The sequence below is a fragment of the Rissa tridactyla genome, chromosome 1 (assembly GCF_028500815.1).
Source record: "Rissa tridactyla isolate bRisTri1 chromosome 1, bRisTri1.patW.cur.20221130, whole genome shotgun sequence".
Classification (NCBI taxonomy): Eukaryota; Metazoa; Chordata; class Aves; order Charadriiformes; family Laridae; genus Rissa; species Rissa tridactyla.
In genome coordinates this window covers 29633522-29649279 of record NC_071466.1, presented here as the reverse complement: position 1 = coordinate 29649279, position 15758 = coordinate 29633522, and the positions used below count along the sequence as shown (strand labels likewise).

Here is a 15758-nt window from a genome sequence, read left to right as displayed (position 1 = left end):
TACCTGTGCCTAAAAATCCTCCCAGCACTCGTGCAGCGATTTGGGGAAAACCAGCTGCTCTGCTTGTGTGTTCTTTATCTTTTGTCTTCCCTGACATGCAAGACTTCTGTTTACCGAAGAGGCTCTACTGGATACTCAAGTTTGTCATAATAATTATTCTTTTGCAACTGTAGACTGTTCATAAATAAGATGCCTCTCTTAAAATGTTTTTATGGTGCATAGTCTCCTGTGTCACAGGCCTTGTTCTGGAACGTGCCACAGTTTAATGGGAGACTTTCAGATTTATTCCCAGAATCCAAATGTCAGTTACTAGGTGAATTACTAAAAATAGTTCATGCAAGCTCTTGCTATTGGGTTTTATTTTCTAGACATTGAGCTTTAAGGGCATTTACAAAAAGGCTGATGCAAGTCTAGTCCTTCTTGCAGCAGAAACTTCTTCTGGAGCAAATCAATCTCTCTGCATTGCCTAACGTGCCCGAAGGAACTTCTCTCTTACCACGCATGGTAGAGTAAGACTAGGGTCGTTAGCTAAAATGAGCTATTAGGAATACCAGATTCCTTAGCTTTCAGTAAGGACAAGAATGTATGTGTTCATGGTGCTTAGTGGAAAAAAACTAAGCTCCAAAAGACCAACAATTTTCTTCATTGCCAACAGAATATATACATTCTAGTCTCATACTTAGGGTTTTCCCCCAAATGTTGGTTCTGTGACTTTGTAAGTCTTTCTTGGTCATCTTCATCGAGATGGTGATGTCGTCTTAACGTGCAGTTTTTTGGTCAAGTCTACCTAGATCTTAGTGGTGTTACATCACATGGTTATTCTAAAAAAGCACTGCACCTCCTGGAGATGCCCTAGCTCAAAAGCTTTTTTTCTCTTCTGACTGATAAGTCATGCGGTTTGCTTGAATTGCATTTATATTACTTTATTTTCCCACTTTATGAATCAATGCATAATTTGAGTTCTAGAAAGAGTCATAATTCAGTACCCTTTGACTTCAGTAGACACTAGATCAGACTCCACTAATTCCATTTGAGTGATTACTGTGAGAACTACTCTGTTCTGAAAATAAAATTTTAAAAGCAGGTTTGGGGTTTTTTTTAATGAAATTAAGGAGTGTGGGGCAAAGTATGAAGATGTAAGTTTCAGACTCTTCATATTTTGATTGATTAGGACCTTTGTACATGGAGGCTTTCAGGTGTCACCTGAAGACTTGGGGGTTGGGACAGGAAATGTCCTAAGATCACAGCCATAAACTGTAGTCTGTGCTGACTGCAGGCAAGTTGACAACGACATGGGATTTGCGCTGGGTAACAGGCATAATACCATTTCTGCCAAAACAGAGCTATTTTGGGGCATTTAGCATTTGTTCGTTCTACTTTAATGGTGACTACATTATAGCCTGTGTCTACACACGCTGGAAGATGTAGAATTAAATGTTTTTTAAATGGCACTTCAAACGTTTGCCTTCACACTGGCTTTATTTACTTATTCATTGATGCCGAAGTTTGGTAATAAGGATCAAGCTTTTCATTTTTGCTAGGGGTCTGACCAAGGTCCATCCAATCAAGATCAGGCATTATCTGCCCAACAAGCTGCTGTAATTAACCTGACTGGAGTAGGGAATTTTATGCAACCTCAAGCCACAGGTACGTGCTTGCTGAGCCTCCTTTTGTAGCTGAGTGTGTATCTTGATAAATTCACACTGAAATGAAGTTTGGTCTTAAAGAAGTCTTACGTTAGATCTGAACAATTTACTATTTATTATCAGCACATGAGTTGTACAAGAAACACTGGACTTTCAAAGCATGCACTTTCCTGCTTTGTTTGGCAGTTTACTAAATGGATAATATCACACAAAAATAAGGGAACAAAAAGATACAGAAAGAAAATCCAGGGAACTTCCACACCAAACTTCATTGAGGAATGTTTCTTTAACTGTGTGCTTAACATCCAGTACGAGAAACCTCTTTGTGTCTCCACAAGCACTTCATAATCTAATTATGATCTAACTAACAGAGTACGTATATCACGTATACTTTATTCTGCACTGTTTCCAATTTGACTCTGAAACTAATCCTATTGATCCCCCTTTTCTGTTACACTCTATTCCTATGTCTTCCTTGCCTGACCCTGACAAACTTGACCCCTTTGACCTGCCTGCTTTCCCCTTCTCCTTTCTCAGTGTTGTCTCAGCTTGGCTCTGCCGTGAACAGACCTGGGCAAAGCCTTCCTCAGCAGAGACTCCAGCTCTCTTCTGCCCTACAACAGCAACAGCAACAAGCCTTGCAGCAGCAGCAGCAACAGATACAAGTAATCCAGCAACTTCACTCTGACTGTGTTTAAAAATAAATAAATACAGTTTAAAAAATACAATTCTCGGCTCCGAAAACAAAAATCTTGCCCCTTTGACTTTTTTTTTTTTTTAAAAAACTAATGTCTTTATGGTCTCACAATGAAAAACAACATGAATTTTGGCAAACTGTATCATGAAAGTTTTGAAATCTGTGGTTCTCTCAGCTTGGAGCACTGAATTTATTTTTATTCATTTAAGCCATCCACCTTCCTGATTTGCTAACATTCAAGGAGTGCTTGTGGCACATATCTAAATGAGCTCTGCCAGGTGCCAGTAGATTTCAAAATAGCATGAAATGTAAGCACCTGTAACTTCAAATGTAGCACTGCTACAGTCAGTACGTCAGAGCAACACCTCTGGCAAAGCATTCCTTTAGCGTTCTGTCATTCAGATGCTTTATGAAAATATTTTAATTTTTTTTTCTTTTAGCACACAGTCTCTTCTTTGTGATACTTACAGAACACACACACAATGCATACACTGAAAAGGTATTATGTTAAAAATGTACTATGTAACCCAAACATTCACTGAAGTTGCTGAGTTACTGCAGTTACTGCAATGGAGAGAAAGGGGCAAAGAAACAAAGCTGTCCAAGTCCACGTGTAAAACGTGAGAGATGCCCTCAGCAGGCTTCTGTGCCACTGGTGCTGCTTGACTGTACCCATTGCCCCAGTACATGGTGTGTTCCTTTTGTCAACCTGGTGCTTCCTCATTATTATTTTTTTCCCCTCACCTTCCTCATTCTTCCTAGTGTGAAACGTAGCTTTATAGTCAACACTAACAAGCTTTTTCTCCCCTCCTTCTCCTTCTTGGCAGCAGTTGCGATTCTTGCAGCATCAAATGGCTATGGCGGCAGCAGCAGCAGCAGCACAAGCAGCTCACCTGCATCAGCAACAGCATTCAGGCAGCCACTCAAAAAGTAAAAGGAAAAGAGGCACACCAGCCCCTCCAAAATCCTGAGACTTGCTTTTTTTTTTTTTTTAACCCCTCTAAATAAAAAAACAATTCAGAGGGGATTTATTATTTTTTTTTTCAGATTAAAAAGGAGAAAGCTTAAAAACAAATCAGTGTTTTACATTACTGGTGGGAAAATGAACTTTTGACGTTACACTGAAATAAGTGAACTGGTTTTGGAAGCCAGTCCTACAGAACTTAGAGATTTCATCTATAAAGCAGCTAGGGTCTGATTTCCTTAAGTCACTTAATTTTTTAACAGAACCTTTTATCTTGTATTTTTTACCACTCAGCAGCACTGTACATAGTATAAGGACGAAAAACATTTTAGAAAAAATGAACTTTGTAAATGTAGTATTGGTATTTGTTTATTTAGTATAAAAGGTTTGTGAACACTGTAACAAATACAATTTTTACAAATCCATTTTCTAAAAGATCTCTCCTTTTGTTCACTGGGGCTTTATACTTTTTATTACTTTATCTATCAGCTTCTTTACTTCTTTGTGCCTTGTAATTGCTCTGGTGATACAGTCCTGAAGCTTGGCTCCTGTAAGAGGACTTCCACCTAAAAATTAAAGGGAACACTTTGATTTTTCTATTTCTACTTCAGTTAAGTATCTCTAAATGTGTTTTCCAAATGAGAGTATTAAGTAACACAGTAATTCTCATGACCCAACACCTTTCACCTGGGGAGCACACAGCTTCCCCAACTCAAGCCTTAGGCAAAGAAAACAGAAACAAACTAGAGGTATAACAGAAGATGTGCTCAAAATATGTCATTTGCTGTATGTAGGTCAAGCTGTGACTTCTTTTTGAACTTGGAATAGAATCAACTAGACTATTTCAGCTGGAAGGGACCTACAGCGATCACAGGGACCTACAACTTCAGGCATGCCACCTTTTTCAAAGTGAATTTCAAAAGCAAGTCATTTCATAAGTACTCAAGCAGACAGCCAGTTATCATAAAGCACCCACTTTTACGAAGAAGAGCAGGTACGTGACATCTAGGTCAAGAAAATATTATCATCTCCGTAGTTTGCTGTATAATAAACTTGGAAGTACCTGGTTTATGGACAGAACATAGTCTGTCTTCGTCATCAGTTACAATAGTTACTGTTCCAGTTGCTAAGTCCTCCTCTTCAGCAGTTGGATCAACAATGAGTAAGGTACTTGTGAAAGAAAACATACACAGACAAGTTACTATCTGTTGCTCCATTAACTTTATTGCAAAGTAGACATAATTTATTTTTACTGTAGTCTTACAGAATACTTGTAGTCGACTTAGTGCTCAGGCCTAAGTCCTTTGGTAAGAAAAGATTCTTACCAAAATGCACCAATTTAAAAAAAGAAAAAAAAAATACTGAAGAGGGAGATTCCACAAATTCAAGTGCACGTGTCTGTTAAAATACTAGCTGTTGAAAATACAGCTTTATGCCTAAATTTCACGTCATGCAACAAAAATGGCATTGTTTTTTAGGTGTAGGCTGCACTAATCTCTACTAGACTTTAAGGCAAAACTCATTTCCAATGGTAAATTCATCAAAGTACCTCTAAGTTTCTTGTCAGAGAACTCTCAACACCACTTAGACTGGGAATAGTTCAGAATGGATTTACTGGGCTCCTTAAGGCAACCAAAATAAGCTGTCATACATCACATAATGTAGATTATTGAAAGAGATTAAATATTATTATTTTTGAACCATTTAATAAATTAAAAATAGAGCAAACTAATGGAAAAAGAAAAAAAAAGAGGATCTAAAACCATAAGCCAACTTTGCACAATGAGACAAATTTGAACTTAAAAAAAGCCAAACAAGCACCATTCAGCCTTAGATTCTTTAAAAAAAAAAATAAAAAAAAAATCACTACCATTACAAACATTTGGCTGAAGTGCAGGTATCAGGACAGGAAAGACTTTAGCTGAAGTTTTCATGAAGCCTCAGTTTAGACTGTTAAAGTAAAATTTAGTATTGATGTAATCAAACTCAGTGGAGCGGCTGGAGAGCACCTACACTGAGTGATGCTTATGACAAGTTTGTAGGGCGGAAATCAGTAGCCAGGCTATATAGGAGCCGATTACACAATATAGATGGAAGGGTAACAGAACTTTTCAACTGGAACTTGTATGCAATGCATAATTAATATCCATGCTATCTGGGTAATTTAAAACTTCACCAATAGTTTCAGATTGCCATTTGATAGCAATAGTGTAATGAAAACATCAGTCTGTAGCCACGCTACTCAAAAATACTTTTATTAACTCCATCCCTGTGCTCTGTGCAGCATCGATCGGCCCTTTGCATGACACGGGGACCTGGCACACATGGAGAGTTCAATGCATCAGATTTATCATTTACATACAGGCTGACTCCACAGGAGCCAGCTGTGGAGCTGCACCATGCTCCATGCCAGCGTTCCTCACCCATGGCCATGCTACTCAGCAACCCAGAAGTTTTATTTATTCAAGGAGGGCTTTTACGCAGAAGAAAAATGTCTCTGGAAGCCAGAGTATGTAAAACATATTATTTAGAGGGCTGTATCAACAGCTGTAGAAAAACTAATAGAATTAAAAAAAAAAAAAAAATCCAAACCACCCAACACAGGCACACCCCCCCTCATTATTTAGTTTTAGGAGCAAAAGGGAGACTTAAGTAACTTGTTAGATGGAACAGTTGGTTTCAGTGAAGGGAAAAAAGCCCAACAGACTGTCACTGAAAGCTTTCTTCCAAAGGCAACTTTTTTGTCTATTGGCAAGTATGCGTGATCTGTGTGCAAATAATACCCTACTGACAACTGTCTGCCCATCACGCTATCCAAACTCTCGCTTTCAGTCTACCTCAAACATCAGACCCGCAAAAACTGCTATTAAAGCAATTAACAAAAGCACTCTAAAAGTACTGATAACTTCCTGCTTTGATTCATTTTGGTAATCACTCAGTCAACATTTGAGTTCGATGCTCCCCCCACCCCATCTCATATTTGAATGAAGGATCCTGTTAATCATTTCTGCAAATACAGATCAATGTGCCATAAACCCCTGATGTCTCTAAATACACCTAATCTTACATCAGACTCATAGCACAGCGAGCATCATCTCGTTTGTCATCTTCTACTCTCCAAATGGATACCACCTTAAATAACTGCATTTCTTATGAACAGCAGCAGAACACATACTTAACATATTTGGACTAATGAAGAGATGGTAAAAAATTTCAGGTGAGGAATGAAGTTATGAGATGTGATTATTTTGAATTCTCATAATGAGACTCTTTACCTACATGAGCAATGACTTAAGAGTGCTGGTCATACTTCATTGTGGGTAATTATGCTCTCAGTTATCCAGATGCTCTGTTGTTCTAACTGGACCATTATTCTTACTTCCCCTGTTGACTAAATCCTTGGTATAAGGATTTAGTTATTATATCAGTTATCTACATAAACTTCTAAAACATTAATTATATTGGTAACATTCTTTCATCTCACAGATACTGCAAAAACATAAAACAACACCTATTCCCGTACTTTTAGGCATATCTTTTAGTTTGGAAACTAGTTCTGATTTAAGTCACAGGAAGAAGTTGGACAAACTTATGTTATGTTGTGCGTACTCATTAACATCACAGAACTACAGCTCAGTTCAATAAAAGAGACCACGGACTTAAGATGAAGTGAAACAGCACTGCTGGAGACCGCATGGTCTCGCTAGCAGAGGCGTATAAGGGCAGAAACATCATTGGTGGCATCCTGTCTTTCACTTCTTTAACACACACAGTTGTTTGCATAAGTACAAAAGAGTTACGAACTTACTCATCAAATATAGCAAAGGATGTGGCAACCGGATGCTTTCTGATAATCAAAGGATTCTTCTGTTTTAAATTAACTTCTGATAAACCAGTTTCTTGATTTATAGTAACTGATGGCAATTGTACTGAAGAGATGAAAAAATTACAAGGGTATAATATTAACATTGCTGGTTTAGGTAGGCCTAGAGATGTCAAAGACTACTGAAATATTTAAGTTGTTCTTTTACCATATTGGTAAACCACCAAAAACAAATCAGAATAGAATTTTGGCTACATTAGTGGTGTTCTGTACAAAAAATTTCTTGAATTTGAGGAAAATATTTAGCTTAGAAATACCCATTCAAGAAAGTATTCTCCCCAAGCTAACATTCTGCCTTACACAGAAACATTTCTGCTTCCAAAATGCCATACAATTACATTAACTTTAGAGTCATACTTAACAAAAACTACTTCCCCCAAAAAAACCTACTGGACATATAAAAATCAATGCAATCTGATCTTCAGATAACTCTTGCTCTGACAACCCATACAGTGTTGGAGACAAGAAAATCAGCAGCAAAGTAGCTACAGGAACTCAAAGGCAAGCAATTCTGTTAGAAAAGGAGGACTAGCTGCAAGCTTGCCTTTATACTGCCTCCTACGTGCATTTATAAGCTGTGAATAATCAGTCCGTATGTTGCAGGCATTAAACCAGGTTTTTCAAACTGCATTAAGCTGGGAATATTCTGTTGTGACAAATAAGCAAAGCCCCCAAGAACTTATTCCGCCCGCACAAAATACATTAAAAAGGTAAGACCCTGACCTAGACATTAAAGTTGTTTATAACCACTGCTGAAAGATTCAGATCTCTGACACACAACGACACATGGCAGAATACCTATTAGTCTTGTAAGAGAGCAATAATACGCATACAAAAAGATCCTGCTCCCTGGTGTTACACATCTATGGCATCCGTACTATCATTTCCACTTTATATTTGCATTTTAGTAATTTAGCATTCAAAAGACAGGAAAAAAAAACAGTCTTAAGGAACTGTGAACCAGTGTCATGTGATTCAAAATTAACAAATTTTTCCAAGCAACACTAACGAGAGTGCGTTTCTTGCTCTAAAGAAGACTTACCATTTTTTAATGCTGCTAACAAAGCAAAGGTACTGGCATCCAAAATGTTTCCATCATAGTCCAGACATATGATATCACAGTATAACACCCAAGCAAGCTATCGAAAAAAGGTTTGCACATGTGAGATAAGCAGCTAAGCAAACGGTGCAATATCTAAGAAGCAGCTGGACACATGAACAAAGATACTTATTTCTACCATATGATTTTTACACTTCAGATGTAAACCAAGCTATGAAGACTAAAAAGCAAAAACAACAATGAAACAACCTATAACCCCAAATACCTTCTTTAACGTCTCAACACTGTGACCTTGTTAGTACATCCATCTTCATTTTGAGATACAACTTACCTTGCCATTTGCAATACATAGATCTTCTTTCGCTATCACCTGTGAACTAAAATAGAACGAGAGAGTAAACCAGGAAACAGAAAATTGTCTTGCAGAGTTGTTTGTGTTTTAAATGCATTAAGGTGATTCTTACTTTTCAATCACATCTGCGATGAACTGGCTTGCTGCTTGAGCCTCTTCACCAGGTGGTCCAGAGCGAAACCTCGTTGAACAGAGGGATGGCAGTTCTACATTTGGAACTAGGTAGCAAGAATCATTAGTCATTAACTACAGCAGGCAATGGATATCAAAAATAGAAATAAGACAACACACACTCAATGCCATTTTATGTACTTCAAATGAAAGGCAAGACCAAGAATTTTTCAGTCAAGCTTTCCTAATTCTCCCCTCAAAAATGAAGTTGTGCATGAGTTTGTATCAAAAAACTTGTAGTACTCTGTACTCAGAAACTGTATATTCCACAAAGAAGCACAGACTCCTAACTACCGTTTTCTGTTTGTAATCCTGCTATGAGTATCATGACCCCACACAAACTCACATTAAGCATTCTTAAGGAGATCAAGAAACAGCAGCATTTTCATCCCACTGCCTGACTTTACAGGTATACTATCTGCTTTTCATCAACCATTAAAACCTGATGCTTTAGACATGAAGTGAAAACGTGCATAAACATTTGTGAAAAAAACCTAAGCATAATCAAGTTCACTGCAAACGACATACTTTGGAGATGCCGCATAAAAAAGGGATTTAGTCTAAGCTCACAGTTCCACAGAACTATTTTATTTCAAAAGAAACTCCAAACAGGAGTAAGGACGTACCCCTGGGACTTGTACAGTTGTTTGAAAAATTAACAGCTTATTTCAATGGTTTTAAGAGTTCAATTTTTTGCCTACTGGGACTTCCAAGACAAAAGTTAATGTGCCTTTCACAAACTTGCATGCCACAATCTTTTATAGATGAACTGCCTTCCCCCTCTCAACGCACATACTTCCCCCTGCTGAAGGTTTCTTTTCAGCCAGGCCTGGAATTGGCAATAAGGCAGCAGCTTTACAAGGAAAACTCACAAGCAAAGCGGGGGGAATTCTGAAATTTCTGAAGCACCACTACCTGTATGTCAATTTGGAAACTGATTTTAAGGAAAGGAATATAATTTTACCCAAATTCATTATTTTAAGAAGTCTTCAGAACGCACTCAACCTGTCCCATCATTACAGCGTTTTAGCTGAAGCACTACAAGATCTGAGTAAGATCCATACTGAAAAGCTTACCAATATATCCCTTATTAGCAGAATCTACCGCAGGTGCAGCAAGTTCCTGGAGAAAAAAGAAAAAAAAATACAAAAATGAAGAGCTGAATTTTGTACAAAAAGATTTTCCAGCTATTCTATATAAAAATGGTCATTTTCTTGCCAGTTATCATTACAATGAGATTTACAAGAGCCATTTTTAATCAGTCCCTGCCTGTATTTTTCCTATGAGAAAATTCAATACAGGGACATGAAGTGATTTGTCCCATCACTCATGGCAGGCCAGCAGTAAATTGAGGCTACAAGGCACTTAACAGTCCAGCCAACTAATTACCAATGCACTTATTGAACAATACTCAGTAACTCTTCAGTTATGTAGCCTTTATCTAGAAATAACGAAGACTTTATTTTTGTGTATATCTTTCCCTATACACAATACACACCACGAAAATACCTGTTCTCAGACTATACAGGTAGGATTAGACAATCCAATTATATACTAACTTTCACATCCAAAAGTAACTCAGGTGAAAGACTGTTATTGTGTTTGACTGGCATATTATTGTAACTCTACCAGTGATTTAATCATTCTGAACACAAATGCTAACAGTTCAGCTAATAGCTAAATTAAAATAAAAAGCAACCATACCGCTTTAACTCCACAAATCACCGTAGTATTTCCTAACTTCACCAGGGCAGAACCATCTGCAGTTGTAATTGAACCTGAAGAGAGAAAGTGATGTTCAACAAAATCTATTTTTCCATTCCAAGAGCCTTAATTAATGTCCACCTTGACAAAGTGTTTACTTTCCATCATTTTATACTGAACACACGCTAAATAAAGTCCTGATGAATCCAGGGTGGGAACAGAATCTATTACAAGTCTCTATCATACAGAACAGGTGAGGCTGGAAGGGACCATTGGAAGCAAGTCATCTGGTCCAACTCCACTGCTCAAGCAGGGCCACCTGGAGCCAGTTTCCCAGGACTGTATCCAGACAGCTTTTGAGTACCTCCAAGGATGGAGACTCCACAACTTCTCTGGGCAATCTATGCCAGTGCTTGGTCACCATCACAGTAAAAAAGTGTTTCCTCATGTTCGCAGGCAACCTCCTGCGTTTTAGTTTGCGCCCATTGCCTCATGTCCTCTCACTGAGCACCACTGAAGAGTCTGGCTCTGTCTTCTTAACACCCTGCCTTGAGGTATCTAATTACATTTAGAAGATTCCCCCCTCAGCTTTCTCTTCCCTAGGCTGAACAGTCACGGCTCTCTCAGCCTTTCCTCACAAGAGAGATGCTCCAGTCCCTTCATCGTCTTCATGGCCCTTTGCTGGACTCTCTCTAGTATGTCCATCTCTCTTGTACTGGGAAGCCCACTGCTGGACACAGCACTCCAGGTGTGGCCTCACCAGTACTGAATAAAGGAGAAGAATTGCCTCCCTCAACCTGCTAGCAATACTCTGCCTAATGCAGCCCAGAATAACGTTGGCCTTCCTTGCAACAAAGGCACAGTGCTGGCTCACGTTCAACCTTGTGTTCACCAGGTCTCCCTGGCCCTTTTCTGCCAAGCTGCTTTCCAGCTGGGTGGCTCACAGCATCTATTGGTGCCTGGCGTTCTTCCTCCTCAGGTGCAGGACTTTGTGCTTCTCTTTGTTGAACTTGATGAGGTTCCTGTTGGCCCATTTCTCCAGCCTGTCAAGGCCCCTCTGGTGGATGGCAGCGTGACCTCCTGGCACATCAGCCACTTCTTCCCAGTCTGGTGTAATCTGCAAACTTGCTGAGGGTACACTTTACCCCATCACCCAGATCATTAATGAAGATGTTGAACAGGACTGGACCCAGTATTGATCCCTGGCATAATTTTTTAATCCAGAAATCATAGACAGCTAACGTAAGCCCACCTCCTGGCTGATTTACAGCAAGACCTAATGGAAGGCAGCATTGTACAAAGGAAAAGACCTGCATTGTCAACTTTGAGCAATAATCAGCAACTGGTACACTTACCAATATTTTACTTTTAGAAATTACTAGGTGTAAGAAAGGCAAGTAAGGTGCTGCTGCTCACTGCATAAAAAGTATCTTGCCTCTGCTTGAGACAGTTGCTCATCAAGCTTAGAACAAAGCAGAAGCCAGGAGTCACTGCCTGTTTCAAGATGCTAGGACATCAATTTTGTGTTGGTCAGGATACACCTAGACACTGCCTTCAACATCTATAACATACATTGCTGATCTTAGAAAGGGACAAGCTTCCACGACCACCTTAATTGTGCCATGCATACCAGTCCAGGAGCAGAACTGGTGGCCAGCAGGTCAAGGGAGGTGATTCTGCCCCTCTGCTCTGCTCTGGTCTCACCCCACCTGGAGCACTGCGTCCAGCTCTGGAGCCCTCAGCACAAGAAGGACACGGACCTGTTGGAACGGGTCCAGTGGAGGGCCACAGACGATCAGAGGGCTGGAGCACCGATGCTATGAGGACAGGCTGAGAGAGTTGGGGTTGTTCAGCCTGGAGAAGGCTCCGGGAAGACCTTACAGCAGCCTTCCAGTACCCAAAGGGGGCCTATAGGAGAGATGGGGAGGCACTCTTTATCAGGGAGTGTAATGATAGGACACAGGGTAATGGTTTCAAACTGAAAGGGGGTAGATTTAGATTGGATATCAGGAATAAATTCTTTACTGTGAGGGTGCTGAGGCACTGGAACAGGCTGCCCAGAGGAGTTGTGGATGCCTCATCCCTGGAAGTGTTCAAGGCCAGGCTGGATGAGGCTTTCAGCAACCCGGTCTAGTGGGAGGTGTCCCTGCCCATGGCAGGGTCGTTGGAACTAGATGATCTTTAAGGTCCCTTCCAACCTAAACCATTCTATGATTCTATGAACTGAATAATTACATTGTGCACAACAGCCCAGGAGCAGGACTGAATAACAATGCTCAAATATATTACTGTACCATTCATTCTCTTTAATGCTTGTTGAAACTATAAATCTAAATCCTTTCTCTTTCTTGTTTCAAAATGTAAGAACCAAGAAAACTGCTCAGCAAGTCATTAAGGTCACTATTATAATCTGAGATTAATAATACCTCCCCCATTATTATTAATCCAAATAAGCACTTGCCTATGTTGACGGTAGTTGCCCGGAATTCACCTAACTCCCTTCCATCGGGTCGACAGTTCTCTTTCTAAACAAAAATTACAAAGTTCAAATTAGAAAACATATTTTATTAAATAACACACCAACATTTATTCCATAGGCGTTCATATAAAATAGTATTCTCTTCTTTCTAGCAGATATAAGCAGCTACAAAAACGTCAAGGAAAACTGGATCGCGTTCTAGCCAGTTTGTCATCAACTGATACGTAGTTTGTGATTGTAGACCCGCAAAAAAACCATTTTTTTAAATTTACCATAATTTACTTAGTAAATAAATATAACAATAGATTGATCATCTCAAGAGTAAGTACTACAGGCTAGATTCAGAATATCCTCCAAGAATGAATACTCACTGATACCTTAAAATGAGAGTTTCTACCTGTCTGCATTGTAGGCAATTTGCCTCCGCCATCCCCACCTAGTGAAGCTCTTAATGTTAGAGTGAACTAAAGAAGAAAAAAAACACACAAGTCCCAAAAAAAACCCCACATTCAAATACTGTCAGTCAGAAGCTGTACAATACCTTAAGTTAGAAACTGCATCAATTCACCATCACGTTAGATCTGAATTAGCATTCATCACAATTTCAAGCTTCTCAAAAGTAAATACTTTTCGTTCAATTATGAGAACCAAAACTGACTGCAATAACACTGGACCCATTTCTAAGTTGATACTACCTTAGTAATGGATAGACTAATTCAATATACAAAAAAGTCAGTGGTTTTCCTTCACAGTTACGGTTTGCATGGATAGCAGTAATATTGTCTATTATTTATTTTTAGTAGCATCTAAAAGCCTGGTCTGACATAATTTTGTACTAGACACAAACCTGCATCACCATCTTGGTCAAATTTAACTCGCGTTCCTTTTGAGGCCAACGGAAGCATTTATTTACCCAAGTTGAACAGACACACAACCTGTTGCAGCATTAATGCCACAGATGATAGATGGAAAAACATGTTCTGAAAAGCATCACCATTTTTGCCCCGCTCAGTGACTTTTTTGCTTTTCCCTTATACTTTCAGCTTTCCATACAGACAAATTAGAAAAGCAGAAGCAAGCAAGAAAAAAACCGATTGCGAGCAATTTATACACGCATATCATGTTTTACTCACCAAAAATCTTCTGTAATATTCCAATGGTTCCACCGTTCTACAACAAACAGAAAGATAAGTTCACACGAAAGCTCCCAAGTAGATAAGAGACAGCAAAGAAGATAAGAACAAACCTACAACAAATAATCTGAGAATCAAGACAACAAGGAAAGCTGCTAAGCAATATGTTACAGATAGATGAGGAAACTCCAAATTGATCTGAGAAAAAGATGTTTTGCTACGTTCACTTCCAAAATGCTTCTTCCTTAAAAGGAACCCGTCTGCATATACATCTAACACAACCTACTAGCTTTCACCTCAGTAACCTTGACTGTTAGTTTTAATTCAAAAGGAGTGTTTATTGAGACAAGGATGTAGAATGTTTTTGAAGAAATGTAGAAAGGGTTATTGTATTACAGCATCTGAAATATTTCTTAGTTCAAGGACCGCATACAGACTTACAAAATGGTTTAAAACAATTTTACAGCCTTGAATGGTTACAGTTTTTCCTTAGAATCTTTAAGAAAATATAAAATAAAGAAATATGCCTCACACAGTGCTTCAGTTGAGAAATAATTAATGCTTATTATTAATTATATGTTACTAACAGTGTTTGTGTTATTAGTATTTTAAGCAGAGAACTTTAAAATAAAAAAAAAAAAATCCTAAAAGCGTCACTAATACTTGAACAACGCCTTCTCAGTTTTATTAAAATAAGCACTTTTTTGTGAGGGGAAAAAAAAGTGGCAGGGACACCTCCCCCTAGACCAGGCTGCTCAAAGCCCCATCCAGCCTGGCCTTGAACACTTCCAGGGATGGGGCATCCACAGCTTCCCTGGGCAACCTGTTCCGGTGTCTCACCGCAGAGTAAAGAATTTCTTCCTAATATCTACTCTAAATCTCCCCTCTTTCAGTTTAAAACCGTTACCCGTCGTCCTATCGCTCCACTCCCTGATAAAGAGTCCCTCCCCATCTCTCCTTCAGGTACTGGAAGGCCGCTCTAAGGTCTCCCGGAGCCCCCTCAGCGCCCCGGCAGCTCCCCCCGGCAGCATGCCCGCACCTTTCCCGTACCGGGATGCCCCAAAGCCGCAGATCAACACGGTAGAAGGAAGCATCATCGTAAAGATGGTAACGGTTAAAAAGAGAACACACTGGAGCCCCCTCCCCTCCGGACCCACGCTGCTGGGGACGGCGCAGGGCCGCGGAAGGGTAAAGGTGCCGGTGGCCCCCGCGGCGCCGCCTCAGCCCTCAGGAGGGGGCAGAGAGGAGCCCGCCACAGGGAACGAAGAGCGGGTGGGACACCCCAGCGCTGCGCAATGGGGAGGGGGACAACGGCCTCCAGGGCCGCTACTTACTTGAAAGCTGTCGCCATGGCGGCGCGGCTGCCGTCCCGGATGTGCTGCCGCCTTGTGACCCGGCAGGAATCGGAGCGCCGGCCTTGACGGGCCCCGGCCGCTGGGAGGCGCCGGCGGCTCCCAGCCCCGCTGGCCGGGCGGGCGCTTCCGCCTCGCTGTCCCTCCGCGGGCTATGGCGCTCTCCCTACCCGAAGCCGCGGCGCTGTTGGCCGCGCTGGCCGCCTTCCTCCTTCTCCTGGTGAGAGCCGCGCCGCGGTCACCGCGGGCCCGGTGGGGGCCGCCGTGTCCCCGTCGCCGCTGTGTGGGGCGGGGGCTGCTGAGGGGGCGCGGGGGGC

The 15758-nt window shown here is 40.5% G+C and overlaps 3 protein-coding genes across 6 annotated transcripts in view; 2 read left to right on the top strand and 1 right to left on the bottom strand.

Moving 5' to 3' along the window:
- SUPT20H (SPT20 homolog, SAGA complex component) overlaps positions 1 to 3418 on the top strand; it is a 35586-nt gene extending 32168 nt beyond the window's left edge. The window contains exons 23-24 of the mRNA XM_054188199.1: positions 1542 to 1647; positions 3171 to 3418. Coding sequence (XP_054044174.1) covers positions 1542 to 1647; positions 3171 to 3277 — 213 coding nt within the window. The 3' untranslated portion in view covers positions 3278 to 3418. The remainder of the gene's footprint in view (positions 1 to 1541; positions 1648 to 3170) is intronic.
- A 242-nt stretch (positions 3419 to 3660) lies between these two features.
- Positions 3661 to 15506, bottom strand: EXOSC8 (exosome component 8). 2 transcript variants are annotated; one of them, XM_054189335.1, is made up of 11 exons: positions 15424 to 15506; positions 14090 to 14126; positions 12939 to 13002; positions 10478 to 10551; positions 9850 to 9895; positions 8715 to 8820; positions 8582 to 8627; positions 8233 to 8329; positions 7116 to 7236; positions 4371 to 4477; positions 3661 to 3873 (listed from the first exon to the last, which is right to left on the bottom strand). In XM_054189335.1, exons 1-11 carry the CDS (start codon positions 15438 to 15440, stop codon positions 3758 to 3760), a joined length of 831 nt encoding a protein of 276 aa, XP_054045310.1. In that variant the 5' UTR covers positions 15441 to 15506; the 3' UTR covers positions 3661 to 3757. The 2 variants fall into 2 exon arrangements, with proteins under 2 accessions (XP_054045310.1, XP_054045312.1); XM_054189337.1 differs by lacking the exon at positions 4371 to 4477.
- Positions 15507 to 15758, top strand: part of ALG5 (ALG5 dolichyl-phosphate beta-glucosyltransferase) — a 31976-nt gene continuing 31724 nt past the window's right edge. For 2 of the 3 annotated variants that reach the window (XR_008464585.1, XM_054189334.1), the window contains exon 1: positions 15507 to 15661. Coding sequence is in view for 1 of the 3 variants with exons in the window: in XM_054189334.1 (XP_054045309.1) it covers positions 15596 to 15661 (66 nt within the window). In the remaining 2 variants the exon portion in view is untranslated. The remainder of the gene's footprint in view (positions 15662 to 15758) is intronic. The other variant, XR_008464586.1, reaches the window with a different exon arrangement.